Source organism: Puma concolor, chromosome D4 (genome assembly GCF_028749965.1).
Source record: "Puma concolor isolate L17-30 chromosome D4, mPumCon1.1.hap2, whole genome shotgun sequence".
Classification (NCBI taxonomy): domain Eukaryota; kingdom Metazoa; phylum Chordata; class Mammalia; order Carnivora; family Felidae; genus Puma; species Puma concolor.
This window is the reverse complement of record NC_141679.1, coordinates 72,533,794-72,558,569: the sequence shown is the minus strand read 5'-3', so window position 1 is coordinate 72,558,569 and position 24,776 is coordinate 72,533,794. Positions and strand designations below refer to the sequence as shown.

The window sequence follows — 24,776 nt, the reverse complement described above, 5'->3', positions numbered from 1 at the left end:
ATTAAATGGTAGTCTTGAAATGATATTTTGAACTGGATTGTGTCATGATGGGTTACTTTTTCTTGCACCCTGGAGACATTTGTTTGATCTTAAGTGTTCTTGTGGCTTCTTTATTACCAGTCTTTATAATTCCAGTCATCAAGGTTTATCTCTTTGACTCTCTTTTCTGATAGTGCTATATTATGATTCTGGGTGGCCCTGTTTCCAAAGGTGGATTTTTTTTTTTTTCAGGCTTAGTATGATTTCCTTTTTCTACTTCCTCCTGGTTTCCTCTTCCTTCACTATATTTCAAAGCAGGGAGATAGAGGTACAGCACCCTCAGTAGCACCATATGGTGCTTCTGTCCATGGTACAGGTTTTGTACTGGCCCGTGTAGATTGGGTCTTGCTCTTCTGTACTGTGCAGGGAAAGGATCTTTGGGGCTCAGAAAAAAGCCACCCTAGATCCCCCGATACCGCACTTGTCCGATAGCCTTTAGTTTAAATAGCAGTTTAGTCTTAATTGTGTTTTTTTCCTATTAAAATCAGAAATGCTAACTGAATGCATGGAATATTGTAAAGGGAATATCTGGACAGTATGTATTTAAATCATGGTTACTTGGATTAGACAGCTGAAGAATTAAATATTCGCTTTAAAAAGTATTTGGCTCTTTGGGGGAGGTAATCTAATGATGCTGACATTGTGTTCAGAGATGAAAATGCAATTCAAGAAAATTTTCATTTAGTTGCATTTTCTTTCAACCTTGTGGAAATGTATGATCATAACAATGGTCTTATATTCTCTTACAGTCGAATGCCCCATTTATTCACTAAGGATATAGCTCTTGTGCAGCAACTTTTTGAAGCCCTGTGTAAGGTAGGGAAACACCTGGCAAGTTTATGCTTTCCATTTGGATGCTGACCTGGACACCTGACAGGAGGGAAATGCTATTTTTATCATACTTATAGGAAGAGCCTGAGACTCGGCTTGCTATTCAAGAAGCGTTATCTATGATGGTTGGAGCTTATAGTACTTTGGAGGGAGCACAGCGAACTCTCATGGAGGCACTTGTGGCTTCATACTTAATAAAGGTAGGTCCAGCTATGTGAACTGGAGAGGTTGGCAATATAGACATTTTACATTTTTAAGAACAAAATTTGAATTGCTTTTCTCCTTAACTATCTTGACAAGTAAGAAGAATATTTGCTTTCATTTGGGCTGTGCTTTATGATTGATTTTTTTTATTAAAAAAATTTTTTTTAATGTTTATTTTATTTTTGAGAGAGAGAGAGAGACAGAGCGTGAGTGGGGTAGGGGTAGAGAGAGGAGACATAGGATGGGGAGCAGGCTCCAGGCTTTGAGCTGTCAGCACAGAGCCTGACATGGGGCTTAAACTCATGAACTGTGAGATCACAACCTGAGCCGAAGTCGGCACTTGATTGACTGAGCTACCCAGGCGCCCCTATGGTTGATTTTTGGTACTTTGTGATGGGAATATGATTTTAGGGAAGAGGGAGTGGTGATATTCACAGAGGCTTTATGTTTAAAGCCTTTCATGTTGGGAAACTGTTCTTAATGTTGTGTTTTCCCAAGTTTTCTTTTGTCTTACTTGGTAGTTGAACCCTAGAGTCCACTGGCTAAGCAGGTGAGAAAGACAAATTTTATACATTATAATGAGTGTGTAGGAAGTAAGCCAGTACCATCACACATACTCTTCTTCCTTCTAGACTTTATTTGGCTGTCATGGTGGTTTGTAGAGAATTTTGAGTTATCTATATGTACTCAATATGTACATGCAATATGTATATGCAATATATATTATACAATAAAAAATAATATGTATTTGCTGTGGTCAGTTCTTTGTCCTCCATTTCTAGGAGTAGAAAGGGAGATTAGAAGAGGGAATGATGTCAAAAAGTCTTAGTGTGATTAATATGTTGTGTCCTACTGAAATGTGGCTGGCATATTTAATATATTCATATCGAGGGAATTACTGAAGGTTCAGAAAGGTATCTGGTTTCTATTGAAATATGACAGGATTATTATATACACTTAAGAAAATTACTGTATGTAGAGTTCCATTGTCAGATGCTCTTGTACATGGTTCATAGTCATATATTGTGGACAAAGAAGTGCAGGCTTTTTGGAAACTCATTAGAATACTTAAGACTTTCCCTAGGTAACCTTACAAGGATGCATGATGCTTGTATAATGCATGTGGGTGCTGGTTGTACCTACATGGATAAAATCATGTAACAGTATTACTACAGCAAAGCTAATTTATATCCTTAGACTACACTGAAAGCAACCAGACTGTAGGCTAAATCATACGAACTAGTCCTTAATATCATTGCTGTTTATTGTAGCTCAAGGAATGATAAAGAGCAAGATAGACCTGAATGTAGGACAGTATCTGTTTCTTACTATCGCTCTCCTCTCAGGATGTTAGGTTTGTGACTAAGAGAAGGACCTGGGGCGGGGGAAGTGCATGAGAATAAGGCTTTTCAGAAGAAAGATTCTTCAACTGCTTCTCCGGTTGAACTTTGTATTCATAGATACTTAATCTATTTAAGCTCATTGAATATGTTTACGTAGTTGAAACTGCTTTGGCGTCTGTTTTAACTAGAGCTAATCTGAAAAATTTGGACATATTTTGCTCCAAATTTGTAGAGATTCCAAGTAACCTCTGTTTGTGTTCGCTGCAGAATGTCTTAATTTCATTCATGTGACTAACAGTTTGAGAATTGGGGAAGCAGGGGTGATGGCCAGAAACTGCAGTGACCTTGGTCCCAAAGTTGGGCTGAGGATGTGCACGTACAGAGAGATTCTCTGGCTATGTATGGTCTTGGTGGGTCTTCCTGCTTTACTTGGAGGGTCCTTTTAGATCATAAAAGTACTTTTTAAGTGATGTCACTTTCCAGAGCTTCTAAACAACTTGATTAAAGATTTTCAACACATGATTTGTCTTTATTTATTTAGACATACTTCCTAAAATAGCAGTTTTAATTTTGATTGTTTACAATTAAGATGACTTATCTTGACTGGAATGAATTGTTGCTAATTGAGTTCTTCTTCTTTTTTTAAAATCCGTATGTGTTTGTGTGTACATGAATTCATGTGTCAAATAGCCTGAAGTTCAAGTTCGACAGGTGGCTGTGAAATTTGCTAGCACGGTGTTTCCCTCAGATCATATACCGTCCAGATATTTGCTCTTACTAGCTGCAGGAGATCCGTAAGTTTCAAAAGGTGTTAATTTGAATTTGGGTTCATTTAAAATTATTTGAAAATTACTAAAATTTATATTGTTTTTAATGTTGGTCTATGGAATTTAGAAGCAATTTATTAAAGAGTTAAAAATATGGCCCTTGATATGATAGAGACCTGTAGTTATACCCTATCTTGTTTATTTCTGGGCAAGCCACATAACTGTTCAAATCTCAAGATATTTCCAAAGAGAAGTAATTTCTTGCAGTGTATTTTAGGACTTTTTTCTTAGATAGCCAAGAACGTATTTAAGACATTTTCTCAGAACCCCAGCTGTCAAATAAAATTGCTGTTCTTAATCATCAAACGATCATTTTGCCATTATTGCAATTAATTTTTTATTTTTATTTGTCTTTCTGAAAGACGAGAAGAAGTTCATGGAGAGGCACAGCGAGTATTAAGATGTCTTCCCGGTAGAAACAGAAAAGAAAATGCTTCTAAGCAGATGCCTTCTTTCCCAGAAATGGTGTATTATATTCAAGAAAAGGTATGGCATTTAACTTCAGAAAATTAGTGTGGGTCATATAATGAATGATAAAAATAAACGCATTTTTAGGTGACACATTTGAAAGGTCATTGCTAAATGTTGAATAGTAGTAAGGTTTTTAACAATGTTAATATTTACAGTAGAGGAAGAGAATACACAATGAAGAAAATGTAATTCTCAAAATTGATTTGTTTTGCCCCATTCTGAATTACTTATAATTCCTTATATGCTCTTTAACATTCTGGCTAGGTTTAAAAATTTTCCCCTTGGTATGACATTCTTAAACATAGGTCTCCTTTTTTATTTTTTGAGAGAATTATTTAGGAACCATAAGTTTAAGAATACTTCAGGAAATAGGTCAGATTTTTTCCACTCTGATCATAGGAGGGCATCACATCTGCTTTTGCAAACCTCCCACGTGTGCGCAGTTCTCTCTGCTGGTGGATCAGACAGAGTGTTGGCTATCGTGACCCCCCAGTCCTGATCCTGTCCCTCTTTTTACATCAGTGTTTCTTTGAGTATGCTGGTAGTCCTAGCTTTCTGCTCAGACAGATATCTTAAGGGAGTTGGAGGTCAGGACTAGGTAGCCATAATTCTCTATAGCATAGTCACATTTGTGGTCAGAAGATGCTTTTGTGCACATATTTTCCTCTTGCTCCATTAGTAATGAAAATAACAGGCCTGCAGTGGCCCGAGGTGACTGTTAATAGATGCCTGGAGCAGTTTATTCTTTTTAAACAAGCAGTAAACACGCCAGGAGAAAAGGAGAGAAAAGCCAGGAAAAAAAGCACCACACCTGTCATTTAGGGTTTGAGGGACATGTGCAGTCAGCATGATTGATGGAAAAATGCTGTGACTAGAAAAAAACTGTAGCAAACAATAATGTAGTTAGAAATACAATTGTGTTTGAATTGAGGAGGGGCACATGTGCTCCATTTTTTAGTAATAGTGTTTGTTTTTGGCTTATTTTTATCAGGCTTCCCATCGAATGAAAACTCCAGCCAAGTACATGACTGGGACCACTGTCCTTCCGTTTAACCCAGCGGCCTTTGGAGAGGTGGGACTGGGATAGGTTTCCATTTCTCTCTCTCTACACATTCTGAAAGATCATGTCACACCCAAAGAGATGTCCGAACTTTTTTGTGTTCTACATAAACCCATGTTGTGATGTCATTGTTTTTCACCAGGTTGTTTATTAGAAAAAAAGCGTTTGGGTAATTGGTATTATTTTATTATTTATTTATTTATTTAAGTTTTTAAAAAGTGTATTTATTTTGAGAGAGAGAGAGAGTGAGAACGGGGGAGGGGCAGAGAGAAGGGGAGAGAAAGAATCCCAGGCAGGCTCCGTGCTATCGGTACATAGAGCCCGATGTGGGGCTTGATCTCATAAACCGTGAGATCATGACCTGAACCAGAATCAAAAGAGTTACGATGCTTAACTGACTGAGCCACCCAGGTGCCCCTTGGTAATTGGTATTATTTTAATTCATGGTGGAGTCTTTAAGTATATTTAGCTCAGTGAGATTCTCTTTGTGGAGGAACTGGGTGCTCTGCATTGATTATTGTTGTTATTTTCAGCAAATTATTACAGCAAATTAGATTTGAATTTAAAGCCAACAATATGCCGAGGTTGTTTGGGTTATCTATTTAGGTCATTGACTTGCACTAATTAAACAACAGGAGGTAATCTTGTTCAGAGTGAGTAAGAATACCCACCGTGGAATTGTCACCTGTCCTATTTTAGCTCTCAAGGGAAGAACTTCCAGAGGACTCCTTGTTAGCCAGTTTGTATCACAAGTTTTTATGGTGTTGTCTCTACTCTTTGGTAGATGGTATGAACCCATATTCTCAAATTCTTACGTTGGTAGAGGTTAAATACAACTGGAGTTCTACAGGAATAGATGATTTGCCCCAGGTTTCTGCTCTCTCTCTCTCTCTCTCTCTCTCTCTCTCTCTCTCTCTCTCCCTCTCTCCCCCCCCCTTTCTCTTTCTCTCTCCCCCCCACCTCTTTTAAAAAATAACGATTTTGTTGTAATTGTTTAGACTTTAAAAAAGTTGAGTTTGCATTTTAACTCCATTAAGCTCCACTAAAAACACTCTTTGGATTTATAAAAGCTTGTTATGTAAACTGTGCTGCATTACTGTAATTTCAGTTAACTTACTGAGTCATGTTTTCCAGCTTTTGTGAGGATTGTCAAATAGCTTTATGAGGGAGGGTGGGGAAATAAAGCTAGGAAAGTGTCCTTTTGCAGTACACCCTCCCACACTGACTTCTTGAGGAGCTTGACTGCTTTTCCTCCTTCTGCTTTCAGATCGTCCTGTACTTGCGCACGTGCCTAGCGCACAGTGCAGGAGTGGTGCCCACCTCCCAGAGTTTGGCCGATATGCAAGATCACGCCCCGGCCATTGGCCGCTACATACGGACTCTGATGTCAGGTAGCCAGGTGACATCCTCATCATCTTCTTCCAAGAGTGGAGAGACCAACCCTGTTCAGATCTACATTGGCCTGCTTCAGCAGCTGCTGGCAGGTGTTGGAGGTAGGTGGTTGTGCGGCTGAGGACAGATGGTAAAGCACTTAGGCAAAAATCTAATCTTAACTCTCTTCACTCCTGTACCTGAACATTAGTCTTTGTTTCTTTTCTAAACTTACTTGATTCATCCTGGATGCACTGTTACTCCTTCAGAAAGAAATGCTAACAATAGATAATGTTTTTTACTTTGGAAGTGGGTATGAAGAATGGTATATCTTTTTATAGGTATTTAGTCTGTAAACTTGCTGTATTGAATCACATACTGGATTTAAGTTGATTTTTGTTTTGTAGAACTGGGAGATGCCTTCCAAAGCAGGGGCCTTATACTTAAAAGGAATTTAGTGAACCCTGTGTGTTTACCACTTCTCTTGAAGCTAAAACGGAATTCTATCTCAATTAGGTTTGCCAGTCATGTACTGTCTACTGGAAGCTGTCTCTGTGTATCCAGAAAAACTGGCTGCCAAATTTGTAGACAAAACAGAATGGATAAAGGTACATCCTATGCATGTACATTTCTCTTTGATTCTGTATATTTTTCACTGTAGTCTTAGGATTTCGTCTTCCTGCTAGTGTTGCTATGACTATTCCTACCTTTGGGCCATTTTGAAAACTCTCCTACCAAACACTTCCTGGGAAGCATGTTAGGTTAGTGTATCTCAATGATCCATCTAGATGAGAGTGAGAGATGAATTGAGAATCATATAGTTAAAAAAAAACTATGTTTTACTGTTTTAAAAGTTAAAAAAAATAGATTTGTAGTTTAAATAAAAAATATGTGGGGCACCTGGGTGGGTCAGTCGATTAAGCGTCTGACTCTTGATTTCAGCTTAGGTCATGATCTCAAGGTTCATGGGTTCAAGCCCTGCGTCAAGGCTTCACGCTGACAGCACAGAGACTTCTTGGGATTCTCTCTCTTCCTCTCTCCCCCCACCCTCCCCTCTCTCTTTCGTTCTCACTCTCACTCTCCAAATAAACTTAAAAAAAAAACAAAACTGGTTGCCTTATGATAGTGGAATAATAGATCATTTAAAAAAATATGTAAACTGTCTCCTTTCTGTAACTGTCTCCTACTTACCCAAATCTCCCTACTTCCTGCCCCTTCCCCTCTCACCTGATATACATAGGTCATCACTTATTTATATATGGTGTACTTTCTCGAGTATACTTACACACATACGCACAGATAAAAGTAAGCATTTTTAAGTTATTTCCTTCTTTTACACAAAAGGTGCATAGTTTTCACACTGTTTTATTGTTGTTGTTTCACGTTTTTTTTTAAATTTCACACCATGTTGTATCTTACTTCTTTCGCTTAAAGTTAAAATGTGTAGGTACTCCTGTAGAACTACAGAGAGGATATCGTCTTTAATGGCTTCATTTTTTCCATTATATAAATGTGCCATAATTTATTCTAGAGCCCCACTGATGGTCAGTTAGGGTGCTTCCAGTTTGCTGCAGTGAACAGTCTATCATTTTGAATATAAGGCAGTATATTTTTTAGATGGATTCCCTAGAAGTGGAATTGAGGACATAGGCTTAGCATTTTTGAGGGATACAAGCATCCTGCATATGAGCAGTACCAGTTTACACTCCCACCAGCCATGTAGGAGAGTGTTCTTGTCCCATGCTCACACCAAAAGCGTTGCCAGGTTTAACAAAGAAAAATTCAAGATGCTCAGTTAAATTTGAATTGCACTGCAAAGTGAAACATTGTTTTTAGTACAGGTATGGCTCATACAGTTTCATATACCTCTTGTGCCACCTAATGCAGTTCTTTTTGGAAAATGGAACTTGAGTTATGGTAAAATGTACAGATTTTCTCTTAGTGTGAAAGCATGAATGTAATATACCAAGAGGTGTGAGTTTTGCACTTTTCTGGAAAATCTGGTCTCATGAAATCGCTTCTGGCTTAAAAGGTTTTTTTTTATTCCTTGTGAATATTTGCTGATTGTAAAATGATGTCAGAGTTTCTGACTTTTGATCATGTAGATCAGGGGTCATTAAGCTGTGGTTCATGTACCAGATCTGGCCTGCCTCCTGTTCTTTTATGGCCTGCAAGCTTAGAATGGTTTTCATATGTCAGTTTAAAAAAAAATTTTTTTTTAAATTTTTAACGTTTATTTATCTTTGAGACAGCGAGAGACAGAGCATGAACAGGGGAGGGTCAGAGAGAGAGGGAGACACAGAATCTGAAACAGGCTCCAGGCTCTGAGCTGTCAGCACAGAGCCTGACGTGGGGCCCAAACTCATGGACCGCGAGATCATGACCTGAGTCGAAGTCGGACACCCAACCAGCTGAGCCACCCAGGCGTCCCTAAAAAAATTTTTTTATGTTTATTTATTTTTGAGAGAGAAAGTGCGAGTGGGGGAGGGGCAGAGAGAGAGGGAGATACAGAATCCGAAGCAGGCTCCAGGTTCTGAGCTGTCAGCACAGAGCCTGACGCGGGGCTCGAACCCGTGAGTGTGAGATCATGACCTGAGTCGAAGTCGGATGCTCAACTGACTGAGCCACCCAGGCGTCCCTTCGTATTTTAATTTTTTAAAAATTATTTTTTTAGAGAGAGAGAACGTGTATGAGCAAGCAGGGGAGGGGCAGAGAGAGATAATTTTAAGCAGGCTCTACACTCAGCATGGAGCCCAACACCGGGGCTCTATCTCATGACTCTGGGATCATGACCTGAGTCAAAATCAAGAGTGAGAGGCTCAACCGACTCAGCCACCCAGGCACCTCAGTTTTTAATTTTTAAATAGTTGAAAAAAAAAAAGATGAATAACATTTTCTGATACATGAGAATTATAGAGTCCATAAAGTTTTACTGGAACACATATATACCCTTTCATTTATCTGTTGCCTGTGGCTGCTTTTGTGCTACAGTGGCAGAATGGAGTTGTTGCAACACAGATCATAGGTCTCACAAAGCCTAGTTGGTCCTTTACAGAAAACATTTGTTGATCTCTGCTTTAATTTTTTTTTATTTAAGTAATCTCTACACTCATGACGTTTGAACTCATGACCTGGAGATCAAGAGTCGGATGCTCCTCTGGCTGAGCCAGCCAGGCACCCTGACCTCTGTTTTAGATCATCTGTGTATAAATTCTTTGTGTTTTATGTTTTATATTTTTGATGAAAAGGCATAGGACATTTTGATATATAATTCAGCTTTTACTTTTAAATAATAGCCTATTGTGTTATTTTCTTGCAGATACCAATAGATTGAATATATCGTATTATAAATTTTAAATGTCAGATGTTGTCAGTAGGAAGATGATTGCATATGATGTATATATTTGTTTCTTACACCACTCAGAGTCTGATGAATAGCAGTAAAGAAGAGATGCGTGAACTGGCAGCATTGTTTTATTCTGTGGTGGTGTCTACAGTGTCTGGAAATGAGTTGAAGTCAATGATAGAACAGCTTATAAAGACTACAAAAGACAATCATGTATGTTACCAGTTTTGTCTTTATTCTTTTTTGGGGGAGATGGCAGAGCTTTCCAAAAGCATCTGTTTTTAGGTTTTGTCTTCTCATTTCTAAAAGGAACTTTTATGATTGTGAAGAGTAAGTGAGATAGATGATAGATAATACATTGATTAATTCATTTTGTGCAACAACTTTGAGTGCCTTGTGTCTGATTTAGGTGCTGAATTTTAGGTGCTGGGAATTCAGTAAATACATGAGGATCCCTAGTACTACAGGTGCTCAGAAATGTTAGTTCCTTTTTCTTTCCCCATCTACTGGTGCCTCTCATTGTGCCTTTTCTATCAGAAAGCATGTGCTTGCAAACATTCAGACCTCAACTTTGTGTTTAGAGGTTTTAGCAGTTAGAAATAGTATCTGCTCATTGTATTTTGTTGGCGGTAGGGAGAAGTTAGGCTTAAAGATTGTGGTAATGTAGTTACGTAAGTGCTCTAAGCTAGAAGAATGTATGGGTGCTACAGGGGGGCCTGCAGGAGAGCCCCTTCACACCGACATGGAGTGGGTGAAGGATTAGGGAATTACTTGAAGTGAGTCAAGACCCAGCTTGCCTTCTTAGAATTCTTGAGTGTTAGAAACCCCAGATTCATTAGTATTCGGTCGAATCTCAAATGATCACTTTGTTGTCTGGCCTTATGTTTTATTGGAGATGACTGTAAGAAACATAGTTATTTCGGTGCATTCTTGCATGTGTGAGAGAGTGACAGACACGTATGCTGTTGTGTGGTTAAATTCAGAGCCCAGAGATACAACACGGATCCTTGCTTGCATTGGGGTTCACAGTAGGAAGATATTTGGCTAAGAAGAAAATGAGAATGGCCGAACAACAAGACCTGGAGACAAATGCCGATTTCCTGCCTGACCAGGAGGAGCTCATTCAGAGCGCCACCGAAACGATAGGTAATGAATACTCTCATGCTGACTTGGATGTTGCAGTGTCTGAATTAGGTTAAAATTTAATACAGCATTTTAGTTTCTTTTTGCAGCATTGCACTTTAAAGGCACACGCCTTTTCACAATACCTTACTTAGTGTTGGATAAATTCTGTGTTTTTAATAGCAGTGAAAGTACTCTAGTTTTTCTGTATATTTTTTCCTATACATAGGTTTCAGTATGACGGAGGTGATATTTCCTCATGGGAAAAACCTTAAACATTTACCAGAGTACAGTGCTGTCTACCTAATTTCTATGTTGTTTTGTTACTGAGTAAATGCTAACAAATTATCAACTAGAGGGAAATGTAGTCTTTGATTTGTTGTGCTCTCTTTAAAACAATCTCAAGTACCTTGCTGCTTGCCCTGGATCCCAAGAGCAAAAGTGTATTCTTCTCAGTTTTGTCTCAATGTGCTTTCAGGCTCGTTTTTGGACAGTACGTCGCCCCTCCTGGCAATTGCTGCCTGTACAGCTCTGGGTGAAATTGGCAGAAACGGTCCCCTCCCAATCCCCAGTGAGGGATCTGGCTTCACCAAGTTGCATCTTGTAGAAAGCTTACTGAATAGAATACCCTCCAGTAAAGAAACAAATAAGGCAAGTTTCTTTTTTTTCCCTTCCTTTCTGAAATTCTATTTGTAGATACATAAATGAGCAAAAACATAGTTGTAATGAGCATAGAGGGCCATGCAGCTGGAGGAAGGATTTAATATAAAAGAGAATGATACAGGAAGTCTAGGTGACTGTTTAATTTTGAGTTAAGGGTGATTTTGTTCAGCCTTTCTGCATGCACCATTTGGCCAAGCTGCTCCAGTGTAGGCCCATACCTGTTAGGATTTGGGTAAAGAATTAAGTGCATCAGGTAGTTCTTTTGTCCTGCAAACAATGGATAATAAAGTGTTAAATAGTTTGTAAAGTGTTAAATAGTTTTATCACGTTTGTAATTTTAGAACAACTCTAAATCTTAATCTCTGACAGCCGATTTGGTTTTAAGAAATCTGGGCATTAGTAAGAGGGGTGAGTAATATCTGAGGAGAGGGAATTTTATCATTTTTAAGTTTCAGATAAACATTTTCATAAAGTTAAAAACATTATAATTGTGATCAGAGTACCTCAGTGTTGAAGTATAATATGATTTAATGAGCAGATAAATCAACTTGCTACAAATTTAATAGACACATAAGCTTATTCTTTTTAAGTTTATTTATTTTGAGAGAGAGAGAGAGAGAGAGAGAGAGAGAGAGAGAGAGAATGAGTGGGGGAGGGGCAGTGAGGGAAGGAGAGAGAGAATCCCAAGCAGGTTCTGCACAGTCAGCACAGAGCCTAATTCGGGGCTCGATCTCCCCAATTGTGAGATCAAGACCTGAGCTGAAATCAAGAGTCAGATGCTTAACTGACTGAGCCACCCAGGCACCCTTTTTATTCTTTTTTTTTAGAGAGAGAAGGCACAAACAGGAGAGAGAGAGAGAGAGAGAATGAATCTTAAGCAGGCGCCATGTTCAGCACAGAGCCTGATGCGGGGCTCAATCCTGTGGTCCTGGGATCATGACCTGAGCTGAAATCAAGAGTCAGATGCTCAACTGACTGAGCTACCCAGGCACTCCCATAATCTGATTCTTGATCTGGACACCGTTTAAAACTTCCTGAGAATGTCACAGTGTAGTTTTTGTTAGCTGTTATTAACTAATTAGTGATTATCAACCCTTGGTGAGCACTTACAATGTGCCAGGTGTGTGCTTGAGTGATTTGCATACATTAATTAATTGAATTCTCTGAAAGGTCTAGTGAAGTAGGTACAGTTGTCATCTCTGTTTTCCCAGATGAGGAAATAGAATCACAGAGAGGTGGAGTATCTTGCCTAAGGTTACATACCTGTAAAGGCTGCTAAAATGGTCAAGCTGTGAGTTGATTTTAGGTCACCCAGGCTCAGAAACCTACATTTATAGACAGTTTGAAGGATAATAAACCTACTTAGAGGCTTTCTTCTTTCTTCTTTTGCAGCCATGGACCCTTAACTCAGTTTTATGTCTTTCTACCTCCAGTGTCTTATAAACATAATTATGTAAAATTGGATACTTTTAAGAAGAAACTTGCATGTATAAGTGCTTTAGCCAGCCTACTCCTCCCTGTCCTCTCATTTTGGAAACACTGTTCTCTGATAAAGCTGTTATGTACTTTGTTTAAAAAAATTTTTCTGTTCTTTTAGATGAAAGAACGAGCAATCCAAACACTGGGATATTTTCCAGTTGGGGATGGAGATTTTCCTCACCAGAAGCTCCTCTTGCAAGGTCTGATGGACTCTGTGGAGGTATTTATATTGCTATCTGATTGTTATTCAGAAAAAGGCATTTTTTTTTTTTTTTTTTTTTAGCTGGAGTTTTGTATGCTATGAGATTTTAAATTAAACTTTTATTCATTTATTCACCAAGTACTTATTGAGTACAAACCAGCCTTGGGCTTACCACTTCGGTAGGCATAGCATTGACTAAATCACCTATGTGGGAAAATCCTCTCCTCATAATTATTGAGTAAAGCCCAGTGCATTGTGGGTAGAAGAGGACACTTAACCCAGTGAACTAAATGTGGGAATTGGATGCTGGGTATTCCAGTTGCTCTTGAGTTGGATGGCCTAGCTTCTGTCTTCTGGATAAATTTCTAGGGTAGTTGGGAAGACCAACAAATGGGCAGCTGCTAGGCCTGTGTCATGAATCTTAACAAGACCTGATATGGACCCTCATCTAGGCTTGATTCTCGTCACTTACTCACATTTTTGTACACCAGACTCTTTGTCCTTCTTTGCTCTGAGCTTTTGAAAGACTAATACTTCCTTTCTTGGATTGCGCTGAGCCCCTTCAAAGCCATCAAACTAGAGTAGATCCTTCAGTTATTGGGCTCTCATTCTCCAAACTTTGTCTTCACAGCATTTATCACAGTTTCTAATTGTCCACTAGACTGAGGCAAAGTCTATTTTGATCCCCATTACGAAACAAATGCCTGGCAGTGTGATTGGTAGTAGTAGGACCTCAATAAATGAACGAAGAGACATTTGCATAGAAGCCAGTAGACTTACAAAGGAGGGTGTGAGTACTTCTGTTTGGGAGACTTATGTTAGGGTTTTGGAGGTGAGGTTCCTTTTGGGCCTGGAAGGATGGCAGGTAGACAGGAAGCTGATTGGGGTGAGGACTAAGGCCACTGAGTGACAGAGCCAGTGTTAGGATCCAGGTCTCTGGAATCATAATCCGGTATTTTTTTTGAATTTTTTTAACGTTTATTTATTTTTGAGAGAGACAGAGCATGAGCGGGAATGGGGCAGAGAGAGAGGGAGACACAGAATCTGAAGTAGGCTCCAGGCTCTGAGCTATCAGCACAGAGCCCACTGCAGGGCTCAAACTCTGGAATGGCGAGATCATGACCTGAGCTGAATTCGGAGGCTTAGCTGCCTGAGCTACCCGGGTGCCCCAATAATCCAGTATTTTTAATGTGAATTTTTTTGAGTATGAATTATACCCACATTAGGTTCTCCCTGGTGTCATTGACATTGTAACCTCTTGGGGAAAAGCTTACAGTGTCTGCTTTCTTACCTTTTTTTCTTTTTAAAAAATTCATGGGAGAGATGGATTTCCTCTAGTTTGATTGATTTTTGAGAGAAAGGGAGCATAAGTGTGGGAGAGGAGCAGAGAGAGAGGGAGAGAGAATCTTAAGCAGACTCCATGCTGTCATGGAGCCTGATGCAGGGTTTGATCTCATGATAGTGAGATCATGCATGACCTAAGCCGAAATCAAGAGTCGGATACTCAACTGACTGAGCCACCCAGGCGCCTCTCTTCTAGTTTTATTTAGATAAATGAAGGTTTGTTTGGATTATTAACTTGTTACTGAAGTTATTTTTTAAGAGTGTAGAAGGACAGAGATAATACGAAACACTAGAAACATGATGGAGAGATTAAAGTTTAAGAATAGTGAGAAAAGGGGTCGCTGTATGGCTCAGTGGGTTAAGCGTCCAACTCTTAATTTTGGCTCAGATAGTGATCTCATGGGTTGTGAAACTGAGCCCTGCATCAGGCTCTACACTGACGATGCAAAGCCTGCTTGGGATTCTCTCTCCCTCTTTCTGCCTCTCCCCAACTCACGCTCTGTCTGTCTCAAATATAAATAAACATTAAAAAATACATTTAAATATCCCAGAAATAAAGGATCATGAGATGAGATAAAAACAGGTACATGGGGATTCATTATATTAGTATTATCTTTACTTCTGTGAGAGACGGAGACAGAATCTGAAGCAGGCTCCAGGCTCTGTGCTGTCACCACAGAGTCCATAGTGGGGCTCAAACTCATAAACTGTGAGATCATGACCTGAGCCGAAGTCGGACACTTAACTGACTGAGCCAGCCAGGCACCCCTATTTCTGGAATATTTAAAGTAAAGTCTGGGTATCCTATCATTCATAAATGGAGTTAAGGAATTTTGTTTTTGTTTGTAATGCCAGTTATGTTGTTAGTAACAATGGGAAAAACGTGTAATAAAGGGTACATTAAAATGAATCCTTACTATGGGATCCTCTGTGTTGAGATACCTTTTCTCTGCTTAGAATTGCCAAAGCAGCTTTTGACCAGGAAAGCTGTAGAACTGAAGTCCTGAAATTCTTTTTCCTCAGAGTCAGAAGCTCTCAGCACTTGACACCCCACCGAGACCAGAGCATTTAGTTGATTGAGCTTAGGAATGGCTACACTGGTCTGTGTGCCAAGTTCTCCCAAACGTCGCTATTTCCATGCTCCTCACGGGGACCCTCTGTTCTTCATTCTCTTCTTAGTCCCCACATTCTTAGCTCTTTTCCAGTTTACAGTAAACAGAAAAATGCTGAAGGGAGCTAAGACAGGCCCAATTCCATGTTGTCAGTGCAGTGATTCATGCTTGTGAAATGTGTCAAAATTTCTAAACCAAATTAAAAAAATTTGAGTATATACTGTATAGAATTTTTTTAATGTTTGATTTTTGAAACAATTTCAAACTTACAGTGCAGTGTAAGAATGATATAAAGAACTCCCATATACCCTTCATCTAGATACACCAAAATTTCACATTTTATCACATTTGCTTTATCATTCTTTTTTTTTTTCTGAACCACTGGAGAGTAACTTGCAGACACCATGTAATTCAGGAGTGCAAAGAGGGAGGTGCTAATGAATTAATACATTGTAATGGCTGCTGTTTGTAGTGCAGTTACCGCACATGAGGATCCTCTGGAAACCTTAAACATATTACCGTCATTCCCTCCTTGCAGCCTGATGAGGCAGGTGATGGTCTTATGCCCGCATTATACACAAAGTTGAGACTCAGAGTTTAAATATGCCTGTGTGGCTAGTGAGAGACAGATTAGAATTTGCCCCGAGATCTGTGTGGCTTCACAGTCCGTGCCCTTTTCCCCAAAGTTACTGGTATCACTCTTCCAGCAGTTAAAAATCCCTGCTTAGTGGTTCTCTGCTGAGGGTGAAGAGTGCAGTGTGGTGTTGAGGTCATTCTCTACATTCTCCGTTCCCTCCCCTCCCCACCCCTCCCCTGTGAGCCACCAGGTTAGGTGAGAGCAATCCAGTAAAAAGCGTAAAAACAAAGCACGTTGACAGGGTTGATACCAAACAGCCTTTGTGTGGAGATAGACGTCTTTGGGAAATGTTCTCGCCGATTTGCGGCTTTTGTTTCCTTCCATGCAGGCCAAGCAGATAGAGCTGCAGTTCACGATCGGGGAGGCCATCACCAGTGCTGCCGTAGGAACGAGCTCTGTGGCTGCCCGCGATGCCTGGCTGGTGACTGAAGAGGAGTATACTCCCCCTGCTGGTACGGTACCTGCAGTTCATCCCTTCAGAATCCAGTAACCCTTTCTGTTCTTGTTTGCACATTTGAAGCAAAAGAAAAGATGTATGCGTTCCATTTTAACTTTTTATAAAAATATTTATATCATTTTGGTTCAGTCAAGAAAAATAGTTGGTTAAAGGAGAGTGAACACAAAATGAACAAGAACTTCTTTGTTTAGTCCTTTGGCAAGCAAAGGAATTCGCTATGTTGTACCTTCAAGCTTAGGCTCTTTTCTGGAGGGTTGAGGTATTTAGCCAGTTTCAGAAGTCGCAACACAGTTACATTGCCAAGCTGTGTGTCCCTTAATCCTTTATCACATAATGAAACCTCAGGGTCTTCTGTTGGTGTTCCATGTACCTCTCTGCCCGGAGGGTCACTGGCTTTCAGTGACTATGCAGGAGAGGGAGGGTGTGGTTTCCGACTACGTGTCATAGATACTATGGTTTCATACGTCTTGTGGTTCGATTTCAGTTTGGAATTGAAAATGAATTCTGTTTCAGATACTGAAATATATTTTTAGTCATAAAAACAAAAGAAAAGTCACCTGATGTTTTATATGTTATCTTCTCGGTTAAGGAAATGGTAGTGTTTTCATGGTAATTGTTGCATTATGAATTGTATTTTATCATGAATACACTAGTTTTGCATTTTGCATTTTTGCATACTTCCGTGTTCACCTGTTTGTTAACCACCATAAAGAAATGTAAAGGGAATGGAAAGATATACTTTCACTTGCTATCTAATTAGGAGAGCTATAACTTGACAGAAGCTGATAGGGCTAATTCTCTGAGGCTTCTCTCAGTGGGTATGAGGCCAGGTAAGGAGGATTGTCTATAAAGGGGAGAAGATACTAAAGGAAGGGAAGTGACGGTTGTTAACAGGCAACCAGACTGGAAGTAGAAACTCGGAGTTTGCACATGAGGGGTGATGTTGGAGGCTTGATAGTAGTGAGGGCTCATGACGCGGAAGAGCAGATCTGCTGTAAAAGCCATGTTTCTGATCCATGCATTTCTCTGTAGTGACTTAAGCAAATGAAGATTAATAGGTACCTATGCCCGTCTTCAGACTTACAAACTTCCTATGTCTCATGCTCTTCTTGGAAGAATTTGTTCTTTGGTTGGCTTGGCTCTTTGCTCATCCAAAAGAGTCTCAGTTAAATTGTCCATCAAGTGTTAAGGTTTGCTCCATCTTTGTGTGTTTAGGGAAAGGAGAGCATAAAATCCTGTGAAGTGGGTAATGATGACTTTTCGACCTGAATTTTGATCATGCATGTTTGTCATTCTCCTCTGAGTGCTACTCAGCTTTTTTGATGTCTTTTGTTGTAGTGTACTGATCTTGCTTTGAATAGAAGATACAGTACTGGAGAAGCCACTTAGGGCCTAGGTCTTAGCCATCTTAGCATCTCAAGCATGTAACACAGTACCTGGAGCAGTGTGGGAATCTAATCAGAGCTTGTTTACTTGGTGATTGCAGCTGCTTAGGTGGCAGACCTACAGATAGCTGGAATTGTGGTTTTGGGAAGGTAAAGGAGAGATTGTATTTGCCTCTGAGACCTAGATTTATTTATTGAATGAGAGAGAGAATGCATGGGGGAGGGGCAGAAGGAAGGGGAGAGAGTGGATTCCAAGCAGGCTCGACGTGCAGCACAGATCCCAATGCACAGTGGAGAGCCCGATGCAGGGCTCGATCTCATGACTGTGAGGTCATGGATGAGCTGAGCTGAAATTTCGAGACAGACACTTAACCAACTGAGCCGCCATGCAGGCATCCCTGAGAACTAGATTTATGTGACCAGTGAGGAATTAATAGCACCTGCCTCTGTCTTTTTTTTTTTTTAATGTTTATTTATTTTTGAGAGAGAGAGAGAGAGACAGAGAGAGAGAGACAGAGTGCAAGGAGGGGAGGAGCAGAGAGAGGGGGAAACACAGAATCGGAAGCAGGCTCCAAGCTCTGAGCTGTCAGCACGGAGCCCAATGCAGGGCTCGAACCCATGAACCATGAGATCATGACCTAAACCGAAGTCGGACGCTCAACCGCCCGAGCCACTCAGGCGCCCCTGCACCTGCTTCTTTCTGTATCTGAATTCCTATGAAGAGGGGGATGTCCCCTAATAGAGCTCTACCTTTTTCAGGCCTTTTGTTGGCTTTGTGGGAGTCCTATTCTGGCTTGCTTTTTTTTTTCCCCCTTAGGAATGTTATCATTCTAGGGTCTTCTTCTAACCATTTCCTTCTTTCTGAAATCTTGTCTTACCTGTATTCTCCTTTCTTTTTGGTCCGGTTGGTTTGCATTTTCACCCAGTCCTTTACCATATCCCCAGCACTTTCTTGGAACATTTTTCACCTAGGTTTTGCAAGACTGTGTTTGCCTGTGTTTCTTCCTTACCTCTGACCTCTTCTCGTTGTCCTTCACTGGTCTTGTTCCTGCATACTCCTCACTGTGCTGGGATGTCCCAGTTCACTCACTCCAGTATATGTTGATGGCCCCCAAATGGATAGCTCATCCTAGAACCATTGTGTTGTACTCCAGAACTATATTTCCATTAGGTGTGTCCATACACAGGTCCCCTAGGCTCCACTGTAGCTAGATGCCTGACTCTGAAATCACCTCTTCCTCCTGTTGGCTTCCCAAACCGTTTGCCCTCTTTATTTCCCAAAACTATTCTCTCTTTAGTCCCTATCTCAATTAAAAGTAACACTGTTTCTATCCAGTTTCCTGGGTAGCTGAAAATCCTGCTCTTACAGAGCTTTATATTAAGTGGGGGAGTTGGCAAAAAGCAAATAAGAGAAACACACAACATGCTAAATGGTGACAAGTGCTATGGAGGGAAGTATAGCAGAGAAAGTGGTAGATAAAATTTGGGTAGGAATTGAGAGTGCACGGGGCACCTGCTCTCAGGGAGGTGTCATTAAAGTGAAGACCTGAAACAGAAGAGCATTGGAGGCAGAAGGAGTAGCAATTGCAAGCAAGGCCCTGAAGCATGAGTATGTTTGAGGTCAGTGGGACTGGAGTAGAGTGTATGAGGGAACGGGGAGTAAGAGATAACATAGAGGGGCTTTGTAGGCTACCGTGGGGGTCTTAATAGGAAGCGGTTATAGGAGGGCCATGGTCTGACTACATTTTAAAAGGGTCATTTTGGGGCACCTTGGTGGCTCAAGTGGGTTAAGCATCCAAGTTCAGCTCAGGTCATAAAACTGCGGTTTGTGAGTTCAAGCCCCATGTCAGGCTCTGTGCTGGCAGCGCAGAGCCTGGATTCTGCTTTGGATTCTGTCTCCCGTCTCTCTCTCTCACTTTCTCCTCCCCTCCTCACACTCAGGCTCTCTCTCTCAAAAATAAACAAACATTAAAAGTAAATAAATAAATAAGTCAGTCAGTCAGTCACTCACGCACTCACTCAGTCACTCAGTCATTTGTATTTTGTTGAAAGTAGTCTGGAGCAGGGCCAGGGCAGAGCAAGGAGAATAGTTAGGAGGCTCTGGCAGTATTCCAGGTGAGAGAGGATGGGGACTTTACTGGGATGGATGTGAAGAGTGAGAGGAGTCAGGGATGACCTCGGAGGTTTTGATGTGAGTAGCTGAAAGAATGGAATTGCCATTTAACTAAGATGGGGGGCTGTGGGAGATACAGACGTGGTGGGTGCAGGGAGAAATCTGCTTTTCTGACTCTTCTTCTCACTCCTCCCTCTCAGTGTTGGAATGCCCCAATGCCCCCATAGGTGAGTTGTAACCAGTATCTTCATGGACATATCTGGAAGTCAGTTGGATATATGAGTATGGCATTTTGAGGAGTCACAGTTTGGAAAATATTTGGGAGTATCATGTAAAGATAGTTTTTAAAGCCATGTGTTATGTGTAATCGCTGAGGGGTAAGTAGAAAGGAGAAGAGATCTAACAGCCAAGCCCTGGGGTCCCCAGAGTTCCGAGTTTCAGTAGATGAGGAGAATTCAGGGAAGGACACTGAGAAGAAGTGGCCTGAAGTAGGGGGCCCTGGAAGGGAAGTGAAGAAAATCTATGTAGAGGGGAGGGAAAGGACTGGGATGGGGATCAGCCAGGTCTCACACTGCTGAGAGATCAATTAAGATGAACACTGACAAGTGATCATTGAACTTAGCAACAGGATGGTAATTGGTGACTTTTATAAGAATTTCTGTGGAGTGGAGAAGGTAAAAGGCTGATTTGGAGTGGGTTCAAAAAAAGAGGAGAGAAAAACTTAGACTATTGAGTATAGACAACTACTTGAAAGGTTTTAATGAAAAGCAGTGATTCTTGACTGTAAGAGGGAGATTTTACCCCGTGGGGGACATTTGGTAATGTCTGGACACTGGACAGGGCGGGTGCGGCTGGTCTCTAGAGAGGGGAGGCCAGCAAGCTGCTGAACATGCTGCAGTGCACAGAATGGGCCTGCAACACACTTGCTGGCCAGAAATGTCCAAAGACTCTGAAGTAATAAAGGAGAAGAAAAAAAGGCACGAGTAGCTAGAGGAGGAAAGTCAAGTCTGAAGAGTTTTGTTTGTGTGTCAGTTTTTAGATGAGAGATGGAAAAGATGTGGTAGAGAAGGAAAAATTGCTAAGACCAGAGAGAGTAGGGATAATTTTTGTTTAAATTGGCTTAATTTTTTAAGAGAAGGTTTAGATTCACAGCAAAATTAAGAGGAAGATACAGAAATTTTCCATATGCCCCCTGCCCCTTACACCTACATAGCCTCCCCCGTAGTAGGAATAAGTTTTCGTTCTAGGGAGCTAAAGTTACCAGAGTACCTTTGAAGGTTTATTTAGCTTATGTTGGGTTCTGAAGTAGATGATTACCAAAATTCTTTCAACAACTTAAACACCTTAGTCATTCAGATATTTATATGTTATAAGCTTCTTGTGTTGAATAAATATTAAAATTTAATTTTTCAGGAAACTCTATTTAATTATTTTAATTACTTCTATCATTCCTTTTTTTCCCCTCAGGAGCCAAAGTGAATGATGTGGTCCCCTGGGTGTTGGATGTGATCTTAAATAAACATATTGTCAGCCCCAACCCACACGTGAGGCAAGCGGCCTGCATCTGGCTCCTTTCCCTTGTGAGGAAGCTAAGTACCCATAAAGAAGTGAAGGTAAGCCATGCTATACATGTGCTCAGCACCTTTGGAAATTGTTTATGAAATATTTATAATTGAAAGGTGGTAGGAAGAAAAGTGTATGAAGGGGAGGGCCACAAACTGATAACAGATATTTTGAAATAAGCTGTACATGAAAGATGACAGCCTGATCTATATCAGCTAGAAGATGATTCTAAACTTGAAGGTATAAAGTCAAATGGTAAGGATAGGGAGGCTGAGAAGTGGTCCAGCCTTCAGGTAATTTGGCTGCCTTCAGAGACCAGAGCATAACATAATAGGTAATGTGGCTGCCTGGGGTTGGAAGACTCTAACAAGGTGTTGTGTACGCTGAGAAAAGATTCTTACCCTCCCTTATCTACCAAGAGGTAGAGTTTGTATTCTAAACTCCTTTCTTCTTCTTTCAGTCTCACCTGAAGGAAATTCAGAGTGCATTTGTTTCCGTTTTGTCAGAAAACGATGGTAGGTTATTGGTAAATATTTGATTGCCAAACTTCAGTAAACTTGTATTTTAAATTTTGAAAAAATCTAGATTAATGAGCATAAAAGAGGGACAAAGGAAAGTCGATTCTTATTGACTGATTTGATTAATTAGATCATGTTCTTCAGTTTTGCATTTAAAAATGGAGCTGAGGCCTTGGGGCACCTGGCAGGCTCAGTCAGTAGAGCATGCAACTCTGGGTCTTGGGGTTGTGAGTTGATACCCTATGTGTGGCATAGAGTTTATTTAAAATAAAAAAAAATTAAAAATGGAGCTGAGGCCTCAATGATAGTACTTATAAACAATCGCTTTCTTTTACTTCTGATTCCTTTCCACTTTGTGATGTAAGCCAGGGGAGGGTGAACGTGTTAGACATTGAAATAAGTAGCTCTGTTTTAGAAATTGTTTCAATATAATAGGGTCTCGTATTGACTTTTCATTTAAAAAACATCGGACGTGGATGTGTTGAAATCCCATGAGGCTGTTGTACTTCGCATGAGTATGCCTTGTAGCGCCCTGATCCTCTCTCACAGTGCCTGCATGCCCAGGCCCAGCAGTGTGGACTTGGCTTGTGAATTGACTCTTGTGAATGTAGTTCTCCTTTACAGGGACTTTTTTGGTGCCATGTCCCCTGAGATGATTTAGTATGTTTTAACAAAATAAGCAGATTGATGATGTTTTCATATCTTTACTTTGATATTATTTTGGATTTCTGTTACAGCTTTTTAAAAAATCTAGTGATGGCCAGAAGACAAATTTCTCTTAAAGTAATACTATTCTGTCTGACTTGTGTGCAGAACTTAGCCAAGATGTTGCCTCAAAAGGTCTTGGGTTGGTGTATGAACTGGGCAATGAACAAGATCAACAGGAATTGGTTTCAACACTTGTAGAGACACTCATGACTGGCAAAAGGTACAGTGAACTTGAACATTTCACATTTAAACATGTACAGCAAATTTTGCACATACTGAGAATATGCAGTGGAAGAAGGAAACGTCAGCTTTTGGTGTTCCTGTTTATTAAGCTCTTGTAGATTGCACGTCAGGGATTGTTCTGCAGTGGAGAGTAGTTTAATTACTCAGTGTATCCTTTTAGACAGTAAAGTGAAAGAAACCAAACTACTGTTCAGAAACATGCCAGTAGGTTGGGCTTTGAAAGTTGAATGCTCTCGGACAATCAAAGCATCGGATTACAAAAATACCATAATTGCTGTTGACTAAATGAACATGAAGATGTGGAGAGGAAGCTTGCATGTCTTTCGTAGCTTGATCTGTGAAGAGGATGAGAGGGGCGATCATTCTTGTAATTGGTCACTGCTTTATGTCGCCTTCCTTACAGGGAGGATAGTTTTTAATGGGTGACCACATTTAATGCAGTTTAACTTGACGTGGGATGTCTTTTATGTCTCTTTGTTCATCCTAGAGTTCATTTTACAAAATTCTTAGGCTTATTGGAAAGGATTTAGGTGACTTTTACATCTTGCACATGGTAGATTCTTGCTGTGGAATTTGATGTTATCAGTTTATAGAGGAAATGAATCAGTTAGTTGAATGAAAAAATTTCATTGGTATGAAAAAATTGAGGCTAATTTCAAGTCTTATTGTACTGCTTTAGAGCGAAACATGAAGTTTCTGGAGAGACAGTGGTATTTCAAGGGGGAAGCCTTGGCAAAACACCCGATGGGTAAGTGTGCCAAATGCATTGATTGTTCATCATAAACACCTTTAGTCTTGTCAATAGAGCGCTCACAACGCTGATTCCCACCTTCCTAGGAAATGTTGTATGTTAATGGAAGAAGAAAACGTCTGTGGAGAAAGTGTAGTGTCTCAGCTTGAGGTTCTTGGGAAACAGACTGTGAGGTGGAGGTTTGTCTGCTGGAACCTGAAATGAAGAGTGCCCCAGCCTTATCACCTGTGGGAGCAATGAGGCAGGAGAGAGGGTTGGTGGCCCAAGGAGGAGCTGACCTGCTGCTAATACTTAAGCAGATCCTGAGCTCTGGAGATGGGCTGGGCTGGCCCTTCAGAGCTGTCCTGCTTTGAGGGGCCAGGCCTTTACATCCTCTCATTAGACTTTAAATCCCCTCGGTGACTAGGCATCAGTGGTGGGCCTCTCTGGAGAAGGACCTGACCTTGCACTGAGGGCAGTTCTGTTAGCTCCCGGGCGGCTGAGTCCTGAGGAGGGGTCTGGCAGCACAGCTTGGCATCCACTGCATTTCGTTTTTTGGGGGGAGCAACTCTACTTGGTATTGTGGGGTCTACCAAGTTAGCATTTCAGATTAGTTCCTAGAGCTTTACCCTCTTTTTGTCTTATCATTATTTCATTGTGGTTACGCTGCTGCTTTTCCTCAGAAAACCCTCAGGTCAGACTGCTCAGCTGGCTGGGCCTTGCTGTGACATCACACAGAGCCCTGTTTCAGTGTTGTCTACAACACGAGAAACCAGTTGTTTGTTCTGTCCTTGACTTTCTCCCATAGCTCACTGTTTCCACATTGAAAGTAATTTTTTTTTTTTAAGTTTATTTATCTTGAGAGAGTGAGTGAGCACTATCAGGGGAGGGGCAGAGAGGGAGAGTGAGAATCCCAAGCAGGCTCTGCACTATCAGCACAGAGCCTGACTTGGGACTCAGTCTCACAACCAGTGAGATCATGACCTGAGCCGAGATCAAGAGTCGGAA

General features: G+C 40.6%; 1 protein-coding gene across 4 annotated transcripts in view; it reads left to right on the top strand.

The window, feature by feature from the left end:
• Positions 1 to 24,776, top strand: part of ECPAS (Ecm29 proteasome adaptor and scaffold) — a 107,967-nt gene that overhangs the window by 53,035 nt on the left and 30,156 nt on the right. For all 4 annotated transcript variants that reach the window (XM_086683702.1, XM_086683701.1, XM_086683699.1 and 1 more), the window contains 16 exons: positions 789 to 855; positions 948 to 1,070; positions 3,108 to 3,211; positions 3,607 to 3,730; positions 4,707 to 4,787; positions 6,043 to 6,268; positions 6,663 to 6,754; positions 9,571 to 9,705; positions 10,476 to 10,638; positions 11,093 to 11,265; positions 12,875 to 12,976; positions 16,380 to 16,503; positions 21,474 to 21,619; positions 22,030 to 22,084; positions 22,901 to 23,015; positions 23,718 to 23,786. In XM_086683702.1, the coding sequence (XP_086539828.1) occupies positions 789 to 855; positions 948 to 1,070; positions 3,108 to 3,211; positions 3,607 to 3,730; positions 4,707 to 4,787; positions 6,043 to 6,268; positions 6,663 to 6,754; positions 9,571 to 9,705; positions 10,476 to 10,638; positions 11,093 to 11,265; positions 12,875 to 12,976; positions 16,380 to 16,503; positions 21,474 to 21,619; positions 22,030 to 22,084; positions 22,901 to 23,015; positions 23,718 to 23,786 (1,899 nt within the window). The remainder of the gene's footprint in view (positions 1 to 788; positions 856 to 947; positions 1,071 to 3,107; positions 3,212 to 3,606; positions 3,731 to 4,706; positions 4,788 to 6,042; positions 6,269 to 6,662; positions 6,755 to 9,570; positions 9,706 to 10,475; positions 10,639 to 11,092; positions 11,266 to 12,874; positions 12,977 to 16,379; positions 16,504 to 21,473; positions 21,620 to 22,029; positions 22,085 to 22,900; positions 23,016 to 23,717; positions 23,787 to 24,776) is intronic.